The sequence below is a fragment of the Myotis daubentonii genome, chromosome 3 (assembly GCF_963259705.1).
Source record: "Myotis daubentonii chromosome 3, mMyoDau2.1, whole genome shotgun sequence".
In the NCBI taxonomy this organism is placed as follows: Eukaryota; Metazoa; Chordata; class Mammalia; order Chiroptera; family Vespertilionidae; genus Myotis; species Myotis daubentonii.
In genome coordinates this window covers 152,753,215-152,779,363 of record NC_081842.1, presented here as the reverse complement: position 1 = coordinate 152,779,363, position 26,149 = coordinate 152,753,215, and the positions used below count along the sequence as shown (strand labels likewise).

The 26,149-nt window shown below is 38.2% G+C and overlaps 1 protein-coding gene across 4 annotated transcripts in view; it reads right to left on the bottom strand.

The window, feature by feature from the left end:
• KYAT3 (kynurenine aminotransferase 3) overlaps positions 1-26,149 on the bottom strand; it is a 59,227-nt gene that overhangs the window by 14,208 nt on the left and 18,870 nt on the right. For 3 of the 4 annotated variants that reach the window (XM_059688916.1, XM_059688917.1, XM_059688915.1), the window contains exons 3-10: positions 18,665-18,723; positions 17,774-17,918; positions 14,698-14,847; positions 11,444-11,530; positions 10,566-10,691; positions 10,345-10,465; positions 1,802-1,878; positions 478-567 (exon numbers count right to left, since the gene is read on the bottom strand). In XM_059688916.1, coding sequence (XP_059544899.1) covers positions 478-567; positions 1,802-1,878; positions 10,345-10,465; positions 10,566-10,691; positions 11,444-11,530; positions 14,698-14,847; positions 17,774-17,918; positions 18,665-18,723 — 855 coding nt within the window. The remainder of the gene's footprint in view (positions 1-477; positions 568-1,801; positions 1,879-10,344; positions 10,466-10,565; positions 10,692-11,443; positions 11,531-14,697; positions 14,848-17,773; positions 17,919-18,664; positions 18,724-26,149) is intronic. The other variant, XM_059688918.1, reaches the window with a different exon arrangement.

Genomic DNA, 26,149 nt, shown 5'->3' with positions numbered 1-26,149 from the left:
TAATACCATCATATCATATTTAAATGTTTAGCTAGATCATGGTTTACTTAAACCAACTGCCTGTCAATGGATAACGACTATCCCTTATCTTCTGCAATAAATGGCTGGGTGCAGACAGAGCTTCTTACACGCACAGGAATAGTTATAGAGTAAATTCCCAGAAGGGAGATGCTGGTTCATCGGGCATGCGCTTCTATAGTTCAGCTTGGTGCTGTCACTGTCCTCCAGAGGCAGAAGTACTCTGTAATCCCACCAACAAAGAAGGAGTGTTCAAAGTTAAAACTTGATGTACTAAAAAACAACAAACTATTCTTAATAGCAATGACTGTGTGTCTGTTCCTAAATTCCCAAATTATACCTGAAGCCCTGTTCAAAGAGGACATAAGGGAAATAACTAAGGCCATTCAAACACACAACATTAACATAACACCTTCACTAAAAGGCCATGACTCAACCCCAAGTTACCATAACACCTACCTGTAGAGGAGTTGCACAGGTATAGAGGCTGTTTTGTTGAACTGTCTGTAAATGTTTTATTAAATGGTAAGGACCAATGGACCAGCCAAGCTGGAAAAGGAACAGATAAAAGCAAATTTCAAAAACTGAATCTAATCGTAGTATCAAATCTAATACAGTAGATAAGCTTAATGCAATTATTAAGTATATTCAATTAAAAAATGTTCACACTATAAAAGTAGTTCAGTTTTAGAATCAGTTCAACACTTCTTTTTGTGTAAAAGTTTCCAAATGGAGTCACTAAACTCTGCTTTCAGAAGGTAAATGGTACCCGCAATCATTACTATCTTCCTCTCTTCTGGTTTGCTACTTCTGATAGTCTGCAATTCTAAATCACTGTACCAAAGCTTGTTTGAACTACATATAGATTAAAGTAACTATGAATGAGGGCCTAAGGGATTCTTCCATTATTTGGTTCTGCAGGCATCTTTTTTTGTTTTAATTAAACTTTTAATTTTGAGGTAATTGTAGATTAATATGCAGTTGTAAGAAATAACATAGATTCCTTCTAATCTTGACCTAGTTTACCCAATGGTGACATCTTGCAAATCAGGATACTGCCATTGATATAGTCAAAACATAGAACATTTCCATCATCACAAGGATCACTCGTGTTGTCCTGTTGTGCCCATGTATACTTCCCTTCCCCTCACCACGTCCATATCTAGTCCCTGGCTTCTTAGTCATGTTTAGGAGAAGTGAGGTTTGAAGATAATCAAGTTTCAACTGGATAAATTGTTGTGCTTCAGAGTGCAGTGGCTAAGTGCATACATTTGGAAGCTAGCTTGCAAGCCCTGGCTTGAAATTATTAGCAGTGCAACCTTAGGCAAGTCCCTTAACTTCTCTGTACTTTTAGTTTTATTGTCTTTAAAATGGAGATAATAGATTATATCTACCTCATAACATGGTTACGAGAATGAAAGGAATATGTACATGTAAGCACTAAGAATCCAGGACATAATGTAAGTGCCAAAATATTGCTATTAACATTTGTTCTCCTTTTATTTGAATAGGCAGTAATCTGAACATTCTTTGCAAAGAAAAATGTGTCATTAGTTGGTTACTTATAAAATAAAAAATTACCTATGTTTTCTTACTTATAAAGAAATGATTAGGAACCAAAGAAAACAAAGGCCAATATGAAAGCTGAATGAGTAAATTATAAGCAAATAATCGGTAAGTATAAAAATGTGTAAACTAAATATATGTGCATTTAAAACACACAAAAGATCTACAAGATATAAAGTACATGCCTATTGTTAAGCAATTAAATTCCTCATCTTACCTTCCAGCCAGTTACACTGAAAGTCTTTCCAGCACTTCCTATGGTTATTGTTCTCTCCCACATACCTGGAAAAGTGGCTGAACAGAAAAAAAAAAGTTAAATAATTGCTTTCCAATCAATCTATATTTGGTATAATCTAAAAATATAAATGTATCATAGTATAGTCAGTATAGTTATAGGCTCTCAATCGGCTTTTTTAAAGACAGTGTAACTTTAACTCAAGCACAGTTGAAAATGTTACAATGCCTGAAAACATTATAATATCACAGCAAAATAATATGTAATAGATTGATTCATTTAAAGTAGCAAAATTATTGCCAGGGGCAGGAGTGGCAGAAGGACCAGTAGGCAGTGGTCTGGGCTGGTTTGGTATATTGCTCATACAAGCTGTGGCACCCAGCACCCAGTGTTAATAGTAGCTGTGTTTTGAATATAATCATTCCATAGCCCATTTTGGTTGTACTCCTGGCTACTGTTTAGCTCACCTCTCTTCTGCTCATTTTCTTTTTTTTTTATAAATATATTTTTATTGATTTCAGAGAGGAAGGGAGAGGGAGAGAGAGATAGAAACATCAATGATGAGAGAGAATCATTGATCGGTTGCCTCCTGCAGGCCCCCTACTGGGGATCGAGCTCACAACCCAAGCATGTGCCATGACCAGGAATCAAACCATGATCTCTGGTTCATAGGTTGATGCTTAACCACTGAGTTACACTGGCCAGGTGTCTGCTGCCCATTTTCTGAATCTATATCTACAGAATCCTTAGGGCAACAATTCTAAAAATGTGGTCCCTACATCAGCAATATCAATACACCGGGAAACTTGTAAGAAAGGCAAGTTCTTGGTCTGCATCACAGGCCTGCTGAATCAGAAACTCTGGAGGTGGGGCCCAGCAATCTGTATGCCTGTGCGTGCATGCGTGTGTGTACGTATATGTGTTTTGCTAACAGCTTTATTGAGATAGCAATCCCACACCATAATTCACTCATTTAAAGTATCTAATTCAATGTTTTGAGTATACCCACAGAGCTGTGCAACCATCACCACAATCAATTTTAGAACTTTCTTCACCATAAAAGAAGCTCCATACTTTTTAGATACCCCCCCGTAATACCCCTATGGCCAACAGCACTAGAACTTGTGCCTGAATGGAGCTTATCTAACACAAGTACTTTCTCCATAATTCACAACGGAGTCTTCCTGTACTTACTAGTAGCAACATTAGATAGCAGTTCAGCCCCAGGCTTAGGGGCCACTTTAAACAGCAAAATCACTATTAAAAGGATGCTTGCTAATAGTAAGAGCTGCAACAAGAAGGCAAAGTGTTGCCTTGTTGGTTGACCTCAACTGAGAACATGCATAGCAGGTGACCCTTCTGCACAGGTCTGAGAAAGAAGCAGTGTAATGACTTGGGGGTTACAAATATATTTTAGTGAGTAGGTAAGTTCACAAATACAGGTGCCACGGATACTGAGAAATGACTGTTAAAGGTTTCAAGTTGATTGATATCTTTAATAAAATCATTCATTCATTTATTCATCCACTTGTTAAACATTTATTAGCAGCGATCAGGTGCCAGGGACTAAGCTAGGTCTAGAGGAAACAAAGACAAGAAAGATACAGTTCTTATCTTCAGGGGGGTTAATGTCTAGTGGGGGCAGGAGATGAGTAAGATAACACTTGTAATACAGTGTGACACTGTAATAGCAACAGGCACGGAGTATTGTGCAAGGATAGAAGGCATTAGGGTGCCTCTCTGTAGGCAGTAATGCTTGAGCTGAGACTTAGGAAATGTTTGCCAGGCAGGGAAGCAGAAAGGAAGGTAAATTTTGGGCAAGGGAATGTAGAACATAAAGTCCTGGAGGTATAAAATGAAGAGTTTTTGAATTTTGCTGGACAGTGGTACATTACTTCTCTGTTAATCTTCTGAGAATGCTACCTACAACACTGCTTTTTGGATTCAATAATTTAGTTGCGACATTTTTCACATTTTTTTTGCTTGTTTTTTTAGAGGACAATAGACGCTCTTGTATTGTTCTAGGAGTGTTGGTACACACAACAGGAAAATAAATACCCATTTCTGGGGAGAGGGGTAAGCTGTTTTCTTTCTTCTTTTTTTTTTTTTAAAAAAATATGTTTTTTTTATTGATTTCAGAGAGGAAGGGAGAGTGAGAGATGGAAACATCAATGATGAGAGAGAATCATTGGTCGGCTGCCTCCTGCATGGCCCCTACTGGGGGCTGAGCCCACAAGGGGGGCATGTGCCCTTGACTGGAATTGAACCAGGGACTCTTTGGTCCACAGGCTGACACTCTATTCACTGAGCCAAACCAGCTAGGGCTAAGCTGTTTTCTTAAAGTAATCTTCTCACAGCTTACTAAAATGTAAAGTAGCTAAACAAATTTCCAAAACAAATGTACACATAGTTTCAGTCTATCATGAAACACCTGCCAGTATTTGTAAAGGTAGGAAAACAGCATAAATCAGAAAAGTATAATTGTATTCCTTGTGGAGTATAACAAAAACGAAAAGACAAATGAATATTCAAGGGGTCCATTTGAAGAAGGAATATTCTAATATTGTACATAAATAATTATAGCCCTTCTGAGACAGTTCTAGACTCCAAGTATTTAAAAGGACACTGTGACACCCGTGCCACTTCCTATGTGACCAGAGCAAATCTAAGCTATGCATAATGCAGAGTACCACTCTTCTTATGTAATAATATGTATCCCAAATCAGAAAGGCCTATTAGTAACAATATTTAGATAAAATCTTTGAAAATGAAAATTATCCAGAGAAACAAACACAATCCTAATATGTTTTCACTGTAAGTTACATATGACAGAAATTAAAGAATACTCCTGTCAAATGCAGGTTTCATACACACTATCAAATCTAATTTAGTATTTCAAAAGAGAGCTAATTTGTTGATGGCTATTTTAGCCATATAAAAGTGGATGTAAACTGATCAGATAAATAGCCTACAAATAATTTTATACTAATTTCCCAAATCTTAACAGGTTAGTATACAAATATCAGTGTGTTATTCTATCTCTTCTAAAAGAGTGGTTTCTTTTGTTGACTGAAACATTTTTTTTTTTTTACTGAAACCTGGAGATATCATTTGAATCAAGAATCTGATCCAATAAGAACAAATTCCACTATTTCAATAAAAGGGGCTCTAAGTAATTTAAAAACAACTAGATATTCATGTCTTCTCAATCTCAGAGATTTGGGGAGCTACAGAAGTTAATGTAAACAGATGACCACAGCACCGAGTGTGACTATAGTAACCAGAGGCAAAAATAAAAAATAAATCTTTGCAGACCTGATGATTTAAAAAACTATATCCAGGATGGGATGAGGGCATGCGACCAGGGTAGGGGAGGCAGGGGGAAGGTCAATGGGGGGGGGGGGAGGAGATATATGTACTACTATGTGTAATACTTTAAACAATTTTAAAAAAGGAAAAAAAAACAGTAAAAACAAACAAACAAAAAACAAAAAAAAACAACTATATCCAGTATTAGCAAGTTTAGCTTTCAGTTACATCTGAAAGGCAACTGGTCTTTGCACTTCTCATTTAGGACCCATGATCCTCAAACCAGCCACAGCAACTATAACAGTTACTCACAGGCAACTTGGGCTTCAATAGTGATGAAAAGCACCACACCATGATAACGGCCTTTGTGCCATGAACATGATGCTAATTCATGATCTGTGGCTACAGAGCCTTATTGTGTTATGGTGTACTGGTTAATAATGCGGATTTTTTTCAATAGATGGAGTTACACATATGTTGATATATATGAGATTTGATATGTATGCTATTTTGTTGTATTGACAGCACGCTTCAAAACTTCATATGTCAAATTTGCTGGAGGCCTTAACATCATAGATATTTTTATGCTTAAAAATGTCGAATTCATGCCCCAAAAAGAGCATTTGCGGAAAGTTATAATTCAGTGGTTCTCAACCTTCCTAATGCCGCGACCCTTTAATACACTTCCTCATGTTGTGGTGACCCCCAACCATAAAATTATTTTTGTTGCTACTTCATAACTGTAATTTTGCTACTGTTATGAATCCTAATGTAAATATCTGATATGCAGGATGTATTTTCATTGTTACAAATTGAACATAATTAAAGCATAGTGATTAATCACAAAACAATATGTAATTATATATGTGTTTTCCAATCGTCTTAAGCGACCCCTGTGAAAGGGTCGTTCGACCCCCAAAGGGGTCGTGACCCACAGGTTGAGAACCACTGTTATAATTCATTACTTTATTTTGAAGAAAAGTGCTGCTAAATACTTCAGGAGGCCTATGGTGAACATGCTCCATCTCAAGGTACTTGTGAATGCTGGTTTAAATGCTTTAAAAGTGATGATTTCAATGTGAAAGACACAGAACGTCCAGGTCAACCAAAAAAGTTTGAAGACCAACAATTACAAGCATTATTGGATGAAGATGCATGTCAAACTCAAAAATAACTTGCAGAAAGATTAAACGTTGCTCAACAAATAATTTCCGATTGTTTACAAGCAATGGGGAAGATCTTAAAGGAAAATGGGTGCCACATCAATTGAACGAAAGGCAAATGGAAAACTGAAAAGTCATCAGTAAAATGTTGTTTCAAAAGCACAAAATAAAGTATTTTTTGCATTGCATTGTGACTGGCGATGAAAAGTGGATTTATTTTGAGAATCCCAAATGCACAAAATCATGGGTTGATCCAGGTCAACCATCAACATCAACTGTAAGGCCAAATCGCTTCGGAAAGAAGACAATGCTCTGTGTTTGGTGGGATCAGGAAGGTGTGGTGTATTACGAGCTTCTAAAACCAGGTGAAACCGTTAATACTGATCGATACTGACAACAAATACTCAATTTGAACCATGGTTTGATCGTGAAACAACCAGAATGTGCCAGGAAGACACGGCAAAGTAATTTTGCTTCATGATGATGCATCATCACACACTTCAAAACCAGTTAAAGACACGTTAAAAGATCTTGCCTGGGAAGTATTAACCCACCCACCGTATTCACCAGACCTTGCTCCTTCAGATTACCACTTGTTCTGATCGACGGCACACGCACTTTTTGAGCAGCACTTCAAAACATACGAAGAAGTGGAAAATTGGGTCTCTGAATGGTTTGCCTCAAAACAAGAAAAGTTCTATTGGGACGGTATCCACAAATTACCTGAAAAATGGGGGAAATGTGTAGCTAGCGATGGACATTACTTTGAATAAAACACTTCTGATGTTTCTCTTGAAATTAACGTGTTTTCTTTGATTACAAAACCTGCCATTATTAACCAGTCCACCTATTAAAGAGCTACTATTGCACTCTGAAAATTGATGGAATAGCCATTTTGTATCTTTCATGTAACAAAGGCCACTGTATTTGCTAGAATAAGTTTTCATGCAACCGAATTACTCTCTAAATAATGAAATAGTGAATTCATTTTTTCCATAGTTTAACTTTATGGGCTGTTATAACTAAAAAATTTTAGTTAAAAATATGTCTTGTTATCTCTAGCAAATAATATTAGTTACACTGTTACCATGAGGGGCTTCTAATATAACACAAGGTTTAAATATAACACAGGTTGAAAAATAATTTCAAGATTATTTAAAGTAATCTTTGAGACAATATTGCTAAATGGAGTAAACTAAAACTCTAAAGCTTTGAGTCATTCTCACATAGACATGAACATGGCTTAGGATGAATGTAAAATTATATTTATTCATTAGGTAGATACCTCTCCCTCTCTGCTTAATCTAAACAAAACTTAGTAACTTTAACAAAATAATTTAATTACTTAAACAGAATTATTTTATTTAAAATATTTATTTTAATCAATCAAATAAACTTAAAATCAAATAATTAAATATCAATTTAATAAAAATTAGTCTAAAAATATCTACCCAAAAGTTAATTGTCCATATTGGCCGGAATAATTTAAATGGCCCAAAACCGAGGTCAGCAACAAGACAAGTGAAAGTGAACCTTGGTGCAATTTTGACACAGAATCACAGTTTGCTTCTGGCTTTCTCTGTTTAACACTCTACCTCCTAATTTGATCCTGATCAGCAGGCCTATAATTTCACTTGTCTTCAGACATTTGTGTCTCATAGACACTAAAACTTAGCAAGACTAAAGCATGAGTAGCAGGAATTTCCTTGGCTCAGCTCTTCCCCACAGATCTGCTCCCCCGTCTCCATCTCCATCTCTGGTGAAGGGCCTCATCACTGCTGAGTGGTCCAGGCTGGAGATCTCAGAATCATTCTTGCTTGTTCCCTTCCCACATTTTAATGATATACTCCGTGCCCTGGAGTTTCCCCTTCTAAACAGTATGCATTTATCATCTCCACTACCAGGGCATCTGACTGACTGACGATCCTCACCTGCAGCTGGTTCTTACCTTTTTTAAAACAAATCCAATCATGTAATCAATTCCCCTGCCTTGCCACAGCTTTTGCAGCAGTTCTCAAAGTGTGCTAACTGGTATTCTCTCTGGTGATCAAATTAATGTTTAGAACTTAAAAAATCAACTAAGTTTTCCTCAACAAGATTGTATTAAGCACTTAAGATAAATGCTAGCACTTATCTGATAGTGAGTGCTACCAATAGTGAAACAAAGGAGCATTTACTAAATGAATATTAATGGCAATATCAGAAAACCTCAAATGTGTTTATTTCAATAGCTCTTTGTTATGCAAAATATGCAGAGAATTTTTATTGAATGATTTTTATACTGAATTTTAATTATTTAATTCCTGTCAGGGAAATTGCTTCTAGTTTCAGGGTGGAATGCAATATATCACTATTCCATGATGCAAACATTGTGGCTTCAAGGTGCTCTACCACTAAAGTAAGTTTCAGAACCACTGACCTATAAACAATAATACATATAAATGGAGCCACTTTAGAATGCAGCCATAGTTGCCATGTCAGAGGAAGTGCCTTGCATGTCTTATGCCTCAAATTTTTGGAACGGTAAAAACAGGACAAAATAACCTTCGGGCTGGGCTTAAGCAACCTTGTGTTCCAAAGAACTGTTTTCAAAGATAATGAGGAATTAGTTATTAAGACCACTGGACTAATGACTACTGAAAATTACAATCATTGTTTAAAATTAACATGCTATGTGTACCAACAGAAATGCCTTTCTTCTATTGATGTCAGTATTCCCCTTACCTTTCTCATAAATGCCCATTGCCTTTGTCTCCTAGTAGAACATTATTGGGGCTTTCACCTGAATTAATGATTCCAGAATAGCTATTCTTATTGATCTCAGTAAATGCTTATTGTCTCTCATTTTGAAAGACTGTTTTATTTTTACACTCCTCAACAGTTTACTCTATTTTCATATAGAAAATCCTTCAGAATCACCCTACTTTCCCACTGTCATATCTGCCAGTCACTATAACACACTCTTATAAACCACTGATCTTTCTTAAGTTTATCTTGATCTTTCATGCCTTTTTGCCACAGTATTGTAAGTTTATCTGATAGGGATTTTCTTCCTACTTCCATCTTTTGGCCACTCCTTTGTTGAGCTCTACAAACATCTGCTTTCCCCTCTATCTCTACAGCAGTTTGTAATGCACCATAGGGATGATTATGATGCTGGAAATATATATTTATATATAAGTGCACTTTTTTAATTATTGGTTTCTGCCATAGTGATTTTAGTTATCTTTCCCTTAACCTTTTCATACCTCCTATTCATTTATTCAACAATTAATTTTGGATCGTATACCATGTGCAAGACCCTCTACTGGGAACTGAGGATTCAGACACCCAAACAAACAAAAATCCCTTCCTTCTTGTAGAAGTAAAATATATAGATCCTGGTATTTGCTATGGATGAAAAATCAAAACAGAACAGAAAAAGGACAAAAGTAAATGCTGGAAGGAGAGGTGTAACTGTGGCCCTAAAAATTGACACCTGAAAAGAGACCTGAGGGAGGTGAGAGATTGAACTCTGTGTACCTTGGAGGGAAAAGTCTTTTCAGGCATTGGAAGGACAAGTACAAAGAGTTCATATAAATTTGGGTTACCCCCGAAGACACCATGGCCTTTGTGAGATGGCCCAGTCATAGAGGCAAAGTCCTAGGCAAGGGCCAAGCAGCACTAGCTCACTGTCCCTGTAATTTCTGCCCGTTGACCTGGCGACTTGCTCGGCAGAGAATGTCCAGTTCAGGAACAAGTCAGCTCCTGTGTCTTATGTAGCCAGTTAGAGCTGGATTTTTGATAAAAAGCCACGGATATAGGCAGTACTGCTTCTCTGGTTTTGTAGTGTTATAGTGTGACCCCAAATCTCTCCCCTTAAGTATGCACTGTCTGTCCTTCAATCTGCTCATTAACTCACTCAAGCACCATTTATTCAAATCTCATGTGTAGGTACTCATACGACACCCACTACAAAGATTGTGTTAAAGCTGTTCTGGGATCCTTCCCAATCAGTTGTTGCACACATGCCCGAACGTATTTAGGTTTGTAACTCTATATAATGATCAGTACCTATTTTTAAATGCTTATTTCCAGAATATACAAGCCATTCATAAACCTCATCACTGATGCAGAGTGTGTCATGTTTGATGCAAAGGTCAGCAATTAGCTGGAGTTCTTCTTTGGTGTACACCTATGCATATTAAACGAAACAAGAGTAGAGCAATTATTCTTCACCGTGTGAGAAAACGATGGATCAGAAGACTGTATAAAGAGATCAAAGACTCACTTACTTTGCCAATGGGGTTATGTGGAGTATTGAGTATAATAGCTTTGGTTTTGGAGTTAAATTTACTTGCCAGTTCTTTGGGATCCAATGTCCAGTCAGAGCTAGACCATTTTTTCCCATCCATAGGTTTCTAAGCATGAAGAATGAAGACGTGATTTAATTCAATTAATTCATGTTTGCTGTCTTACAAATAAATAACCCAATAAAGAAAAAAAGTCAGAGAGAGGAGTGGCAAATGTAACTGAATAAATGACTAACCAAAAAAATAAACAAACAGAAATAACTAAGCTTTTGTTCTGCCTTAAGAGCCCAAGAGGGCTTGAGTCTCATGCTCACACCTGTTAAACAGAAAAATGGACCCTGACAACATTAACAGCTGTTACAGTGCCCATATTCCTTCAAAGGAGCCAGGGACAACTATGGTTAACATGGCTCATACTATAAGACTAGCAGAAGATTCTGTGATTCACCTTAGTATATTACTTATTTTTAAAAGACAATGGTACTATATGATATTCCTAAAGACAAAGAATTCAACAAGCGTTTAGTGAGCACCCAGCATTGCCCTGCACTGCCAGTCAGTGGGGAGCAGTGCTAGAAAAGGGAGTCAGAAATGGTCTCTAATCTGGCTGTGCTCCATCAGTGGGGGAGACGAATGACCACAAAAGATAATATTACATACAATGTGGATGCTAACACAACAGAAACACGGCAAACACATGATAAACTAATAAAAGTTCCTCCTCAACGCTCACTGTTAACTTCAGAGTAGAGATGATATAGAAAATCCCCAAATGTAATCAAAGTAGAAGCTTTATTCGTGACAAAGTAATTGATATTTTCAAACTTCTTAAAGCATGTGAATGGTATTGATGAACTTACAGATCTTAAAGAAATATAAACAGGTGTTGCTCCAGCCATTTTCACCATGGGCTCATAGCAGTCATAGAAAGGCACGATTATTATGACCTGAAATACACCCAAATAGGAACACATAATATCAATCATGGACTCATTTAACAAATACCGTGTAACCGCTATGTATGAGGCACTATACTACAAGCTGAGAGGCAGCATGTAGCTAACATCAGAATAGAAGAGACTTTGGGTACAAACTCATCGGGAGCCTTCACTGGAGTCATTGACCTCTTAGGGAGATCAATAGAAAGGTTTGCAGTGGGGACCTGGGAATTGCATGCAGTTTTATATAAGCATAAGTTGATTTTTGAGGGGAAAAGGGCCATAGCACTCATCACATTCTCAAAGGGATGTCCAGTCCAAAACATTAAGAGTTCATTTAAATTCCAAGGTAGGAAATAAAATGTCAGATGGTGGCAGAAGCCAGACTATAAAGAAAAAGAACACTGCAATGCTCTCCGCGGTGCAGTGCTAATTTCTAAGTATTATCTTGAAAGTAACGATTTTCCCTTTCCTCAAAAGCATCCAGAAACAAAGAGTGGATGCAGGGAGACCAGTTGGGATGCTATTTTTATTGTCTGATACCACATTTCCCCTGCCAGGTGACATGTCTGGATTCCGTCTTCTTTCCTAGTCCCTGGTATGTATACTCCTGGTCCCTTTGCCCCTGTATGCTCTCTCTCCATCACTCATGGGCTGGCTTCCAGGTCAGTGGGCCAATCCAGCCAGCCCAGCCAGCGTCCCTCCCACAATCTGCCAGCCTGAATCGAGCACCCTGACCCTTTGCTTTTCTATAAGGAGAATTTGAACACATAATTATATACATTCAGATGTTCTTTTTTACACCTAGCAATATTTCACAAAAATTTCATATAATTATAGCTTAAATATTTATTGTTTTAATGGCTTTTTGAGAGCCTGTTGAATTCTAGAGTAGTTTTCTTATTGTTTGCTTGTATAAATAAAATGTTATGTCCATTTGTAAGTATGTGTGGTTCCTCTATCTTTAAATAGTCCGTTGAATAAATTCAGATGATTGCTAGAGTAAAGGGTATAAACATCTTTCCATATATAGCAACTGTTTTTGAAAAATAGGGCAAGAGCAATTTATAATTTCACAAGTTCATCGTAAGCTATCTTGTTTAACGTTTTGTTGGGTAAATGGTTCCTAATTATTGTTCTAAATTCACACTTTTTACTGTTTGTATTTCCGATGATTCCTGTTTAAGGCCTTTCTCTCTGGAATAAAAGAGGCCCTTACATCCTGAAGGCCCTTTGTTTGTCCTAGTCATTGTACCTACTATACAATGTGCTATGTTAGGTGTTAGGTAGGCAGAGGACAAAGGAATGAACCAGGAACAAGTCTGTAAAATTCTTTGGGACTAAGACAACCTATCTTTGTAACCCTGGTGAGAAACATAGGGAGAGCTTAGAAAAGGAGGCAGGAAGGTAGAACTGAACCAATGTATTTGACACTCTTCACTGTGATTGCTTCATGTTTACAATGGGACTATTCCCCTCCCTCTTAAAGAATATTTATTGAGCACTCACTATTTTTTTAAAAATGTTTTAATGATTTTTTTGTTTTTTTTTTAGAGAGACAGAGGAAGGGAGAGGGAGAGAGAGAGAGAGATAGAAACATTGATCGGCTGCCTTCTTCATGCCCCTACTGGGGACTGAGTGTGCAACCTGGGCATGTGTGCATGGGATGATGCTCAATCCACTGAGCCACACCAGCTGGGATGGGCATTCACTATTTTAGGTGATGGTAGTACAGTAGTAAACCAGTTCTGGAGCTCAGTCCTCTGAGAGTCTTATAATAAACAAGAAAGTAAATGAAATAATTTTGGATAGTAATCAATGTTATCAATGTTAATAAAGACAATAAAATAGGTCAACATCATACAAAGTGACATGTCTGGTTTCAAAATATTAGATAACGTGACCAGGGCAGAAAGACTAGAGGAGAGACGGCCAAGGGCTGAGCGTTGGCATACTCCAACAGAGTAGCAGAGAAGGCGGCGGCAGCAAAGGATGAACTACATCAAAGTATAAGGAAAAAATGCACCTATTTTATAGGATTAAAGGATATTTTTACATCAAAGTTTGACTGTACTTCCTTTACATGTTCCCTTTAGCTTATTGCCTTGGATTTGAGGTATAAAACAATATAACTCAGAGTGATAGTGGTATTTTTTTTAATGAAAAAGGTACAGATAAAGTGCTAGCAGGGTTCAAACAAAGGAATTAGCAATGTAGGTCATGGTGAGTATTTATTCTTCAGACCCAGCCTAAGCAACCCCTCTCTGGAGCTTTCCAGACCTACTTCTTCCCTTTGTCTCCACCATAACCCAGGCATCCTCATGCTGATGATCACACCGCATTCCTCTTCATCTGTTTACACGTCTATCTCCTCTATTAGACAGAGTTCCTTCCATGCGTAGACTGCCTTTAAAAATCTCCCCTCCCACAGAGCTTAGCAGAGAGGAGATCCTCAGCAATTTTTGAATAAATGAAAGAGGTCAGACAGTCCCGAAGCAGGGTATTGGAATGATAATGGGGACACAGGGGTAGAGCTGACTGAGCTCGGTGACAAAGTGGGTCTTACACCACAGGACTAAACAGCAGAGAGACTCAACCGTCCTGTTATGCGTTCCTCACGCCATGCTGCCAACAGTACTGGGTGCAAAAGGACAGGACCAAATACTTGCTGATTAAGTTCAGATGAAAAGTTATTTTAGCAGTGCAAACTAAGATTAATTTTCCCCATCATTTCTGGCCTCTTCCACCTGCCTTTATCTAAATAAGCTTTAAAAATGAGAATAAAGTACATGCAACAAAATGGATGAATCTCATAGGCAAAATGAAAGAAGCCAGATTCAAGAGTATATACTATATGATGGTACTATATCCAGTTAAAGAGCAGGTGATAGAAGACAGAAGAGTGGGTATCTCTGGGAGAATATAGACTAGGAAGGGGCAAAAGGGTGCTGGAAATGTATTATATCTTCTTCTGGTTTATGGTTATGGAGATACACACATAAACATATGTAAAAATTTATTGAGCTGTACATTTAAGATTTGTGAACTTTCCTGCATATGCATTATACTTCAAAAATTAAAAAAATAAAAAACAGCATAAAACAAGTAAAAGATTCAAAGGCAGGACAAAAAACAATGATGAATTGGGTAACATGATAATGTTAACTAATACTTACTTCATCCCCCTCATCAATTAATCCTTGAAAGGCATTAAAGAGAGAGCCATATGCTCCTACTGTCACAAGGATTTCTTTATTTGGATCAATCTGCTTTTGATACAACTTTTCATATAAGCAGGACAGAGCTTTCACAAGTGATGGATGACCCTGTTGAAGAAAAAAGAAGAAAAAAAACCTTGATTATGGGACCTACTTCTTAGAAGTAATTTGGCTCTAAAATTGGACTTTAAAAAAATTGGGATTTTTATAATTATCCAAATAATATTTGTTTTTTTAATTGGCAGTTAATTAAAAATAATTTTTTTTTATGGTCAGCGGGTTCCTACATGAATGGCCAGGAAGACTTGCTAATGATTAAAGACTTCCTATTAAATTATTGATTTTAGAACACAGAATTTAAAGTTATTTGCTTTGATTAAAAATTGACTTCAACATCAAATATATTTTTGACATTTTGATAGTAATTAGATCACATTTAATGACTATTTTTGACAGTAATTAAATCATGTGGGATAGAGTGGGATATTTTTCCTAGTTAAAATCAGCCAGGAACCGGCATTAAGTATATCTCATCCCTTGATTCTGTTCTTCCAAGTTGCAGCAGAACAGGTTATTCCAACCAATGGACTAAAACGAGAGGAAAGAAATTCACCCAAAAAATGCACATTAGTGTTGGCAACACATGTGAGGAAGAAGTGGAACATTATTCACATTGAGGGCCAAAAGAGCAGTAGTTACCCAGGAGAACAACTTGAACATGAGCACTGAGGGGGCTGTAAATGCACCAAGTCTGAGACGTGGGGAGACCTGACTCCTCCTCAATCTTCTCTGCCATGTTCTGTTCCCTTCTTTCCTTCTCTTTCTTCCCCCTCCTGTTCCCCCTTTTGTCTTAGGTATCAAAGTCAATCTTTATTTTTTCCATCCAGCAGTACTTCCTCTTTTTGCTTTAGGGGAACCTCCTGGTTTTCCGTCACTTGTGCGAGTGTCCAAGTGCAGGTAACATGCTTTTGCTTGGAAAGCACCTGGGCTCCGGAGGATAAACTGGGTCAGGATGCAGGAGAGGGAGGCTGGATGGATACATCCCAGGCTTGGGAGGTAAAAGGGCCTTAGGTTCCTTGTAAGTTGTCCACCCCAGTTCATATGAAGAAAAGGAGTCATTTTTTGGGGTCAAAGTTGCATTTATTTGCCACCTGTTTATTCCTTTCAGAACACTGACTAGTATGCCCCAGACCCTCACTGTGTTAAAATCAATAAAAACAAAGCTACAGCACATTTTTCATATTTTGAAATAAGGAGATATTATCATATTAGAGAAACTGGGTATAATTAATAATAGAAGAGGTGCCGAAACCGGTTTGGCTCAGTGGATAGAGCGTCGGCTTGCGGACTGAAAGGTCCCAGGTTCGATTCCGGTCAAGGGCATGTACCTGGGTTGCGGGCACATCCCCAGTGGGGAGTGTGCAGGAGGCAGCTGATCGATGTTTCTCTCTCATCGATGTTTCTAACTCTCTATCTCTCTCCCTTCCTCTCTGTAAAAAATCAATAAAATATATTTAAAAAAAATAATAGAAGAGGTAATAGAACATAATCAGTAAACTAAAAAACAATAACGAGAGAAAAAGATGACATAAATTCAAGCTAAAAAATAGACATGAACTGTGGAAAGAGTAAGAGAAGTTTGTTACCACTCTCAGAAATCCAAAATTTCCTTTTAATACCAGGTCTAACAAATTCTAGCAAAGCATGATTTGAAAGCAATATCATTCTTTTCTTAGGATGATAAGAGTCTGTGTTTTTTTAACATTTTTAATTACAAAATAATTCATGCTTCATATAATAATTAAACTAGGCAAAGATATGTAAAGAAAAATTATTATTTCTCCTCATTATCACTTCCTTCCCTTCCCCTGAGGTGACTCATGTCCTCAGCCTGGTGACAGTGCAACACCATCCCCAGTGCTTATACCAAGATAAAAACCCGCAGACATATGCACTCATATATGTCTACAAAAACTGGGAAATACCTAAATAAATGGGCATGGCTATGTTCTAATAAACTTTATTTAAAAAGTCAGGAGTGCATCAGATTCAGACATAGGCCATAGCTTGACAAACTCTGCTATGAATCAATTTAGGTTGAATTATCATTTTGACAATATTTAGTCTTTTTTTAAAAAATTGTCACCCAAGGATGTTTATTGGTTTTAGTGAGAAAGGAAGGGAGAGAGGAAAGAGAGAGAGAGAGAGAGAGAGAGAGAGAGAGAGAGAGAGAGAGAGAGAGAGAAACATCAATGTGAGAGAGAAAAAGCAATTGGTTGCCTCTCGGATTGAACATATAACCCTTTGGTATGTGGGACAATGCTCCAACCACTTGGGCCACCCAGCCAGAGCAATATTTAGTCTTTTAATTCATGAACATCATATATCACTCCATTTATTTAGGTATTAATTCCTTTCAGGTGTGTATTATTGATTTCAGTGTACAGATTTTACATTTTAAAAATTCAATTCTAAATATTTCATGGTTTTGGATGCTATTGTAAATGGTATGTAAGAAATTTTAATTTCCAACTGTTCATTTTTCATGTATATAAATATAATAGATTTCTGTATATTGGCCTTGTGTCTTACAGCCTTGCTCAATTCACTTAATAGGTTGTGGTAGCTGATATGTTGTGTGTTTTTCTAGGAAATCTCTGGATATTCTGGGCATTTACTAGTGAACACAGAAGGCTGGGGGCTGGGCTGAGGTAGAGTAGAAGAAAGAAAGTAGTTGGAAATAGAAGATAATTAAGAGGCCAGTGCTGAGGCTGCATAGGTGGTAATGGGAAAGAAACACATGTCTCAACAATACTCTCCCTCCCTTGTTGCCACAGGACCATTCTCCAACAGCAGCAAAGGAAGGAAGGGGACAGCTCATCCTAGCAGACAAGGGAAAGGGAGGGGTTCCTTGGTTATCAGGTTGGGACAGTTGGTCCCAGAAAGCCAATTATATAGAAGTGAGAGAAGTCTGTCCATACACAATACAATATAAATTACAAGCTCACACCCCACTCAGTCCTCCTATACTTACAAAGCCCCGTGTATATTGATTCAGGCTATCAACTGCTGCAATCTTTGATAATTCTTCCTTCACATATAGAGGAGGGGATATATCTGGAAGGCCTTGGCCAAGATTCACAACAGAGGGGTCTGCAGCCAACTTGGTAAATTCAATCCTAAGATAAAAAATACTAATATCAGAGATCAACCAAAGGACTTGTATGCATGCATATAGGCCTAACCAATGGACACAGACACCAGGGGGGTGAAGGCATGAGTGTGTGTGGGGGCAATGGAGGGATAAGGACACATATGAAATACCTTAATCAATAAAGAAAAAAAAATAAAGTAAAATAAAAATGCTAATATTAATAAGCACTATAATTAAGAGCTAACTTTTTATACCTCATAATCTTATTATAAAACTTAAAAATAAGACCTGCTTTAGATTTTTAAAAAACGAGTTCTCAACAAAAATTTTATCATCTACAAAATGACTTCATTTAATAAAAAGATAGCTGAACAAATAAACTTAATGTTTCTTACAAATCTCAATTCCATGATACACATACTTTGATCATATAGATATTTTTCTCAATCATACCAGCCCTGCTAGGTTCTCCTATTAACTGCTAGAGACTAGAGCTAATAAGAAAAGTTCATAGATTAGACGGTAAGTTCCATGAGGGCAGCAACCAAATTTGTCTTTTCTCTGCCTATTTCTAGTGCCTGGCACAGCGCTTGGCACATGTGTATGCATCATTAACATCCTTCCATTTCCATTTAATGGATGAATTAAAGTAAGTTGATTTATTCCTTTGTTTATTGAGACAAGGCTAAACATTCCCAAGTAGGGATAGAAAAACGGTAGAAAAAAACACACAACTCACCAAAGTATTATTGTTGATTCTAAGGTACTCACCACACATTACTATCAAGGCCTTCAATTCGTTTTGCATTTTTAAATTTCAAAGACATTTTCTGAAAGGTATAAATATTAAAAAGGTGTTTAAATTTCTTTCATCAAAAATTTAAAATGCCAGAATTTCATGGGTAACTCTTTACCCAATTGTCAACCTAGAAAAAACAATACCATAAATATAAATGCTAGACTCCAACAAAAAAATTCTGAAGAGGAATTCATCTCCCACCTACTGTTCTAAGGAGTGCTTTTTCTCACACACGTTAGATGTCTATAATCTCACATAAGAGCCAAAGTACCATCCTTTCCTAAAAAATAAAACAATTTAAAGACCTGAAATGTACTAAAGAGAATAATAATAAAGTCAGTTTTAAAAAATACCTTGAGTCTGAGGTTCATTTTAGGTAAGATGTATTAACAGTTTCACAAGTATGTTTCTCCTATGACACACAGGAAGTACTCAACAAATGGCTTTAAAACTACTTAATCACAAAATAATAACAGCAACTAATGTAATTGACTGTGTATGTACCAGGCACTATTCTAAGTGTTTTTACATAATTACCTCATGTAAAAGTCACAACCACTCTATGTAATGGTTCTATTAGTACCTGTAATTTACATGTGAGGAAAGTGAGGTACAGAAAGGATAAGATCACATAACTGTACACATCTGCCCACGTTTCTAAAAGCTAATGACATTTAAACCGAAACAGATGCAACTCAGGGTTTGAAGCCAGGCAGGCTGATTCCAGAACACATACTCAGAACTATTTCCGTGTACTGTCTTTTTCGTAACACGACCTTTTAAAGAAATTATAAGAATGCTGCTTCTTTAAAAAATTATATTAGAATGCTGGCTGTGTGGCTCAGTTGGTTGGAATGTTGTCCTGAGCACCAAAAGGTGGTGGGTTCAATTCCCGGTCAGGGTACATACCCAGGATTCACATTCCATTCCCGGTCCCGGTGTGTGAGGGAGGCCACCGATCAATGTTTCTCACATCAATGTTTCTTTCTCTCTCAAATCAATACAAAAATAAGAAAAAAATTATATTAGACATAAAATTAGTTCTATTTAACATTGAGCAGGCTAGGGATGTCATAGAAAAATATTCAAAGTTATAAAAAAAAAACACACCAGAGAATAACTCACCAGAGGCCCCTTAAAAAAAGAAAAATATTCAAAGTTAAAATTATAGTACAGCATACAATTTTTTAGCTCTTTAGATTCTAGAATTAAGTTTATACTATCTCTCAAAAGCATTGAATTAGCTTTGAGTTCATTGTTAACAAGTTGCTGAAAATAAAAAAATGATTGGCAGCATATTTGCAAAGATTATCCTAATAGAATATTAAAGTAATTTTATTTCAATCTGTGGGGAAGATAATGATAATGGTTATTAAATAGACCATTGTTCTCATTCTATTCCCAATAATGGAGCCAAGAAAAATACCTTTCCACTCTCATATTTTTAATCTTTGAAACTCCAGTGAGGTAAATCACATGCAAATTCTCCAGAGGTTAACGTGCCTTCCAGAAGAGCATTATGATTAAGTACCCACACGCACGTGATGCTATTCTAGAGGCTATAATTATAAAACTAAGAAGTCCCAGAATGATAGATAGAAAAAGATAGTTTAACAACTGTCCTCTGCCATCTCGAAAAAAATGTTTAAAACAGTAATTCATTCAGTGACTATAAACACAGAATACAGATTCGTATATTAAAAAGTCAGCACAGTCTGCAGTAGATAATTTTGACACAATTTTACTTAAACTATTTAGATAAGTGAGAGGAAATGCATTTTCACATTGACTTTTCTTTAAAATTTGTGGCTAGAACAGCCTCCTCTCACTACTCTCCCTGACTCTGCTCCTTCCCAACTCTCTGCCTCAGCCATTCCAATATTTCAAATATTTTATGCTCTCTCTCATTTCCACAGCTCCACAGGTGATCATTCCTCTACCCAAATTGGTCTCTCTATACCAATGTTTCTTAAGGTCTTTTTCATAAGTGCCCCCTCCACAAAAGAGACAGTTGAGGCATTTGTTCTAATCATCTCCCCTGTTCCCCCATTAAATATTAAGGAATAAAATTTTGTCACACAGAGTTGAGCTTTGTTTGCATGGTCTCAAAACATTGTAACAGCTAAGGTTTATTTCACCTGCCAAGCACCAATTTTCTCTCCCTTTGGGGCAACAAAATCCCCCAAATATGAGAATACATGTTCTATACTCAATCTAATCCCTGGTCCCCACCATCTCGGCCCTGCACTTGGCTAACTCCTATTCCATCTGCCACCTTCAGTTCCCAAGTTAGACTTCATTGTCTACAGAAAGCTTTTATGATTCTCCAGGTCAGGGTTAAGCACTCCTCCTATGTGCTCCTATTAAATGGAGTACTTTCCAGCATTTACTACAAAACACTAATTTTTTCGTTTATTCTTCTGTATCCTTCCTTAGACTGTAGGCTCTATGAGAACAATTGCTAGTTTGTTCACTGATCATTGTATCAATCAGGTTTCTGAAACAGGATCAATAGGATGTGCACATATATAGTGATTTATATTAAGGAATTGGGTCATGCAATTTGTGGGGGTTGGCAAGTTCAAAATCTGCAGAACAACCCTGCAGGCTGAAGCCCCAAGAAAGAGTTGATGCTGCAGCTTGAGTCAGAAGGGGATCTGCAGGTAGAATTCCCTCTTCCTGGGGAGGGAGGGACCTCAGGGCTTTGTCTTTGAAGGCCTTCAACTAATTGGATCAGGCCCACCCCATTATGGAGGGCAATTTGCTTTAAAGTCTACTGATTTCAATGTTAATCTCATCTGAAAAATGCCTCACAGAGACAGCTAATCTGGTGTTTGAACAAATCTCTGGGTGCTGTGGACTAGCTAATTTGACATAAAATTAACCGTTACAGTGTACAACATATAGTACTATGCCTATCACATAGAAAGTTTTCAACAAATAGCTAATGAATGAATGAAAAAACCCACATACTTAGCTTAAGTTAGGTACTTATTGTGATAGTCAGCTTAAGTTAATTTATGCTTCAGTAACAAATGACCCCAAGATTGTGGTGGCTTAAAACATAAAGGTTTTATTTCTTTTCTTCTTTTTTTTTAATTTTAGACATTTCTCATAGCAATGTTTTTTTTGTTGTTGTTGTTGTTTTTTAAAATATATTTTTATTGATTTCAGAGAGAAAAGGAAAGGGAAAGAGATAGAAACATCAATGATGAGAGAGAATCACTGATTGGCTGCCTCCTGCACGCCTCCTACTGGGATTGAGCCCACAACCCGGGCATGCGCCCTTGACCGAAGTTGAACCCGGGACCCTTCAGTCTGCAGGCCGACGCTCTTATCCACTGAGCCAAACCAGCTAGGGCCATTGCAGTTGTTATAAGATGAGGTCATTAGGGTATGACTGATGTCCTTACAAAAAGGGAGAATGCCACATGAAGATGAAGGTGGAGAGTGAAGTGATGTGTGTACAAGCCAAGGAACACCAAAGATTGCCAGCAAACCACCCAAAGCTAGAGGAGAGGCATGGAACAGATTCTTCCTCACATTCCTCAGAAAGAACCAACCCTGCCAACACCATGATCTTGGACTTCTATCCTTAAAACAGTGGTAATACATTTCTGTTGTTTAAGCCACTTAGTCTGAGACTTTGCTAAGACATCCCAAGGAAACTACTACAGTGATGAAAATGTGTAAGACACCCCACATGTCCAAAGGCATCAAAACCTAGCAGTTGGTGCAAATATTCACAGTCTAAGAATTACTTTCCATAGTAAATCCAGTTTTAAGAAATTAAAATAAACCTAGAATCCTATGGAGAATGAGTTATGAGCCCCAGGTGTAAAATGACACATCTATAGAGCCTGTATAATTTATGGATTAGCTAATTCTATAAAGTGGATTTTGCTTCCTGGTATACATATACTGTTCTACTGTGTTATAAACACAAACTTCCAGTGAAATAATAAGCCCTTTTATTTTAGGCAAAAAAATGTAGTTCTATGAAATCACCACTAGATGCCACTCTTGGCAGACATGAGACAAGGTTATTGTTACAAAGTCTTTAACTGTTTACTGCAATGGTGCTGGAACAAGGAAAGTTTGGAAAGAAGGAAAAACTATTACCCATTCTTATAGGACCTGAGCACACTTAGGTTTCAACTGTATATATTTGGAAGCCTCTTCCTGTAAGAGATGATGCATTTAGGTGGGATAGAACAGGTGCGCAAAGTCTTCTCAAAGGGTAGGCTGAAGCCTTGGAAATCAAGGCTGTTGGTATCTCCGAAGCGTGGGTCATGAGTCAAGTGTAAGAGAGACAAAGAGTGCGAGCGAAAGCCAGAAACAGAAATAACACAGTTAATGGTCGGTGAGCTGAAGGTAATAATCAGAAGTGAGAAACAGATGGATTCAAGTACTTCAAGGCTAGGCCAGAACAGAAAGTGAGCATCTGCATAATGGGCACCCCTTTAATGTGGTGCCTGGCTGCTGGGGTAGCCAAATCATTTATTCTCTTTTAGCTCTAAAAGATAGTTGTTTATAGTTGCGATCACTCTAAAAAAAATATTTTGCGCCCTAACCTGTTTGGCTCAGTGGACAGAGCATCGGCCTGCGGACTCAAGGGTCCCAGGTTCGATTCCGGTCAAGGGCATGTACTTTGGTTGCGGGCACATCCCTAGTGGGGAGTGTGCAGGAGGTGGCTGATCGATGTTTCTCTCTCATTGATGTTTCTAGCTCTCTATCCCTCTCCCTTCCTCTCTGTAAAAAAATCAATAAAATATATTTAAAAAAATATTTTGCCTTTCTCTTAAGAGCATCATAAATGTTTTATAAATTTTCTTAGTCATAAAATTTCTACTTTGAACTGGTAGGGAATATTTCAGGTTGATCATGTATCACACTTCGCTCATTCACTTCCCTGTTGTTGGGATATTTGTTCTTCCCAGTGTTTTGCAATTGCAGGTTTTGTGAATCTACTGTGCACTTAATTATATGGTGTCTGCTCTGTTTCCTTTAAAGTTTGATATGGATGGTGAAGGCGCTATCTATACTAATAAAAGGTTAATATGCTAATTAGACTTACCGGAAGTCATTCCAGACGTCCTTCTGTCCTTCCGGACCAAGCTGGGCCGGAGCGAAGCCGGGTCCCAGACACCTGCCGGCAGCCACAGGGTAGAGGGCCAGGTCCTGGGTGCCTGCCAGCGGCCTAAGCGAAGCCCGGGTCCCGGTTGCCAGAGGGAAGAGGGTGCAAGAGTAGGTCTTCCTTCCCCTGCCGGCACTGGCTTCTCTCTGGCACCCGGGACCCGGACTTCCCTTGCAGCCCCGGCTTTGTCTGGAAGGTCGTCCGAAAGAATGTCTGGTCTAATTAGCATATTACACTTTTATTATTATAGATTCCTATATAATAAAAGGCTAATATGCAAATTGACCAAATGGTGGACCTGTCGCTATGATGTGCCCTGACCACTAGAGGGCAGACGCTCAATGCAGGAGCTGCCCCCTGGTGGTCAGTGTGCTCCCACAGGGGGAGCGCCACTCAGCCAGAAGCCCTGAGCCCGGCTCACAACTGGCAAGCGCAGCCGTGGTGGCAGGAGCCTCTCCTGCCTCTATGGCAGTTGGACATCCCCCAAGGGCTCTCGGACTGGGAGAGGGCACAGGCTGGGCTGAGGATTCCTTCCCCCGAAGTGCACGAATTTTGTGCACCGGGCCTCTAGTTATAACATAAGTATTAATTGGCACAAGAAAGATGACATATATGTTCAATATTATAGTCATTTAGATCAATCTAAACTAACCAAAGACAATAACTTTTGACTTACTTTTATGGAATTTTATATTAATAGATAATGTATGCTATATATATATATATATATATATATATATTTTAGTCATAAAATTTTCACTTTTAACTGGTAGGTAATATTTCAGGTTGATCATGTATTATATATATATGAAGTTTGATGGTATACATTTATATGTATATATATTAAGTATATATAAAGTTTGATGGTATACATACAAACACACACACACACTTAAATATTCAAGACTCTTATTCAGCTAAGCACTGGAGGAATTTACATCACAAACCTTATTAAAACAAACTTTATTTACCATTCTGAAATCCATTTCCTTGGTTTTGTCCTGTCTCTACAAATGTATTGTTCTTTGTTAGGATGCCATTAACCACCCTTTAGAGTGACTCATCACTGAGTTCTCCTCTGTGTATGCACCCAGGCACATATTAGTAGTAAATAATAATAGTAAAACTCTGTTTTACTCTTGTTAACCTGACTTTTGTCAGTCTAATTTGCAGAGCCTCAGCCAGAAAACATAACAGGGTAGAGGAAGAAAATTTTCTTCCTCCCCTAAAATATCATTCGGTGGCTCTAATATCTCTTAAACTAGAGGCCCAGTGCCAGAAATTCGTGCACAGGTAGGGACCCTAGACCTGGCCGGCCTCCCCGCCTTCTCCTTCCCTCACTTCCTCAGTGCCCCACCCCCGCTGCCGGTTGCCTGCCATGTTCCGCACCGGCCCCTGGTGGTCAGTGCATGTCATAGCGAGTGATCAAACTCTGGTCTCCTGTTTGAACTCCCAAGGGGACAATTTGCATGTTAGCCTTTTATTATATAGGATAGTGTGCCACAGATCAGGAGAAAGTATTTACAACACATACATCTTATAAAAGATTTACTCAGTATATATATAGAACTTTTAAAACTCTTATACATTCCATGTTAAGAATATAAAATGGCATAACCACTGACCAGCATCTCTCCCTCTCCTGCTTCCCTGCGGCCCCACACTGCTAAGACCAGGCTCCAGAACAGGCAGTTATGGGCTGTAGGATGGGGAAATTTTTCTCTCCATGCCTGTGTGGAATGGAACCCTCCCTTCACATGGCCAAATCTTGGTCTGTTTGGGCCTGAAAAACTCTGCTGGCCTCACCCTGATGATTCCCTGAGATCCCACCCACCACAAAGGTGGGCGAGCTCCCAGCGAGTGGCAGCTAGACTGGGTATACCCTAGGATATCTGCTGAATGGTATCAGACCCAGCACTGGCACCGAGTTTGAACCTGTATGGATCTGGTGAACACCACTATCCCCTACCTGGTGACTCACAGAGAACCTACCTCATGCACTCGAGTACCGCCAGAGGATCTTTCAGTGACTGAGTCTAACAGGCAGCTGGCAGGCAGAGGCAGGCAGAAGTGGATCTTGGGTTTCTTGGGACTTTTGCTGACCTTCCCCTGGGCCCAGTGCTGGAAAAAGCCAGCCTTGGTGTGCAGCTTAACCCTTCCTGTACCCACCCAGGCCAAGCAGAGACAGCCACAAACTGTAAATTGCTTTGCAGCTCTAAATAGGTTGCCCTGGGCCAGTCATAGGCAGCGTCTAGCATTGACCTACAGCAGAGTACCTCCCAAAATGCCCCAGAACTAACACACCCAGTGGCTAGCTTCA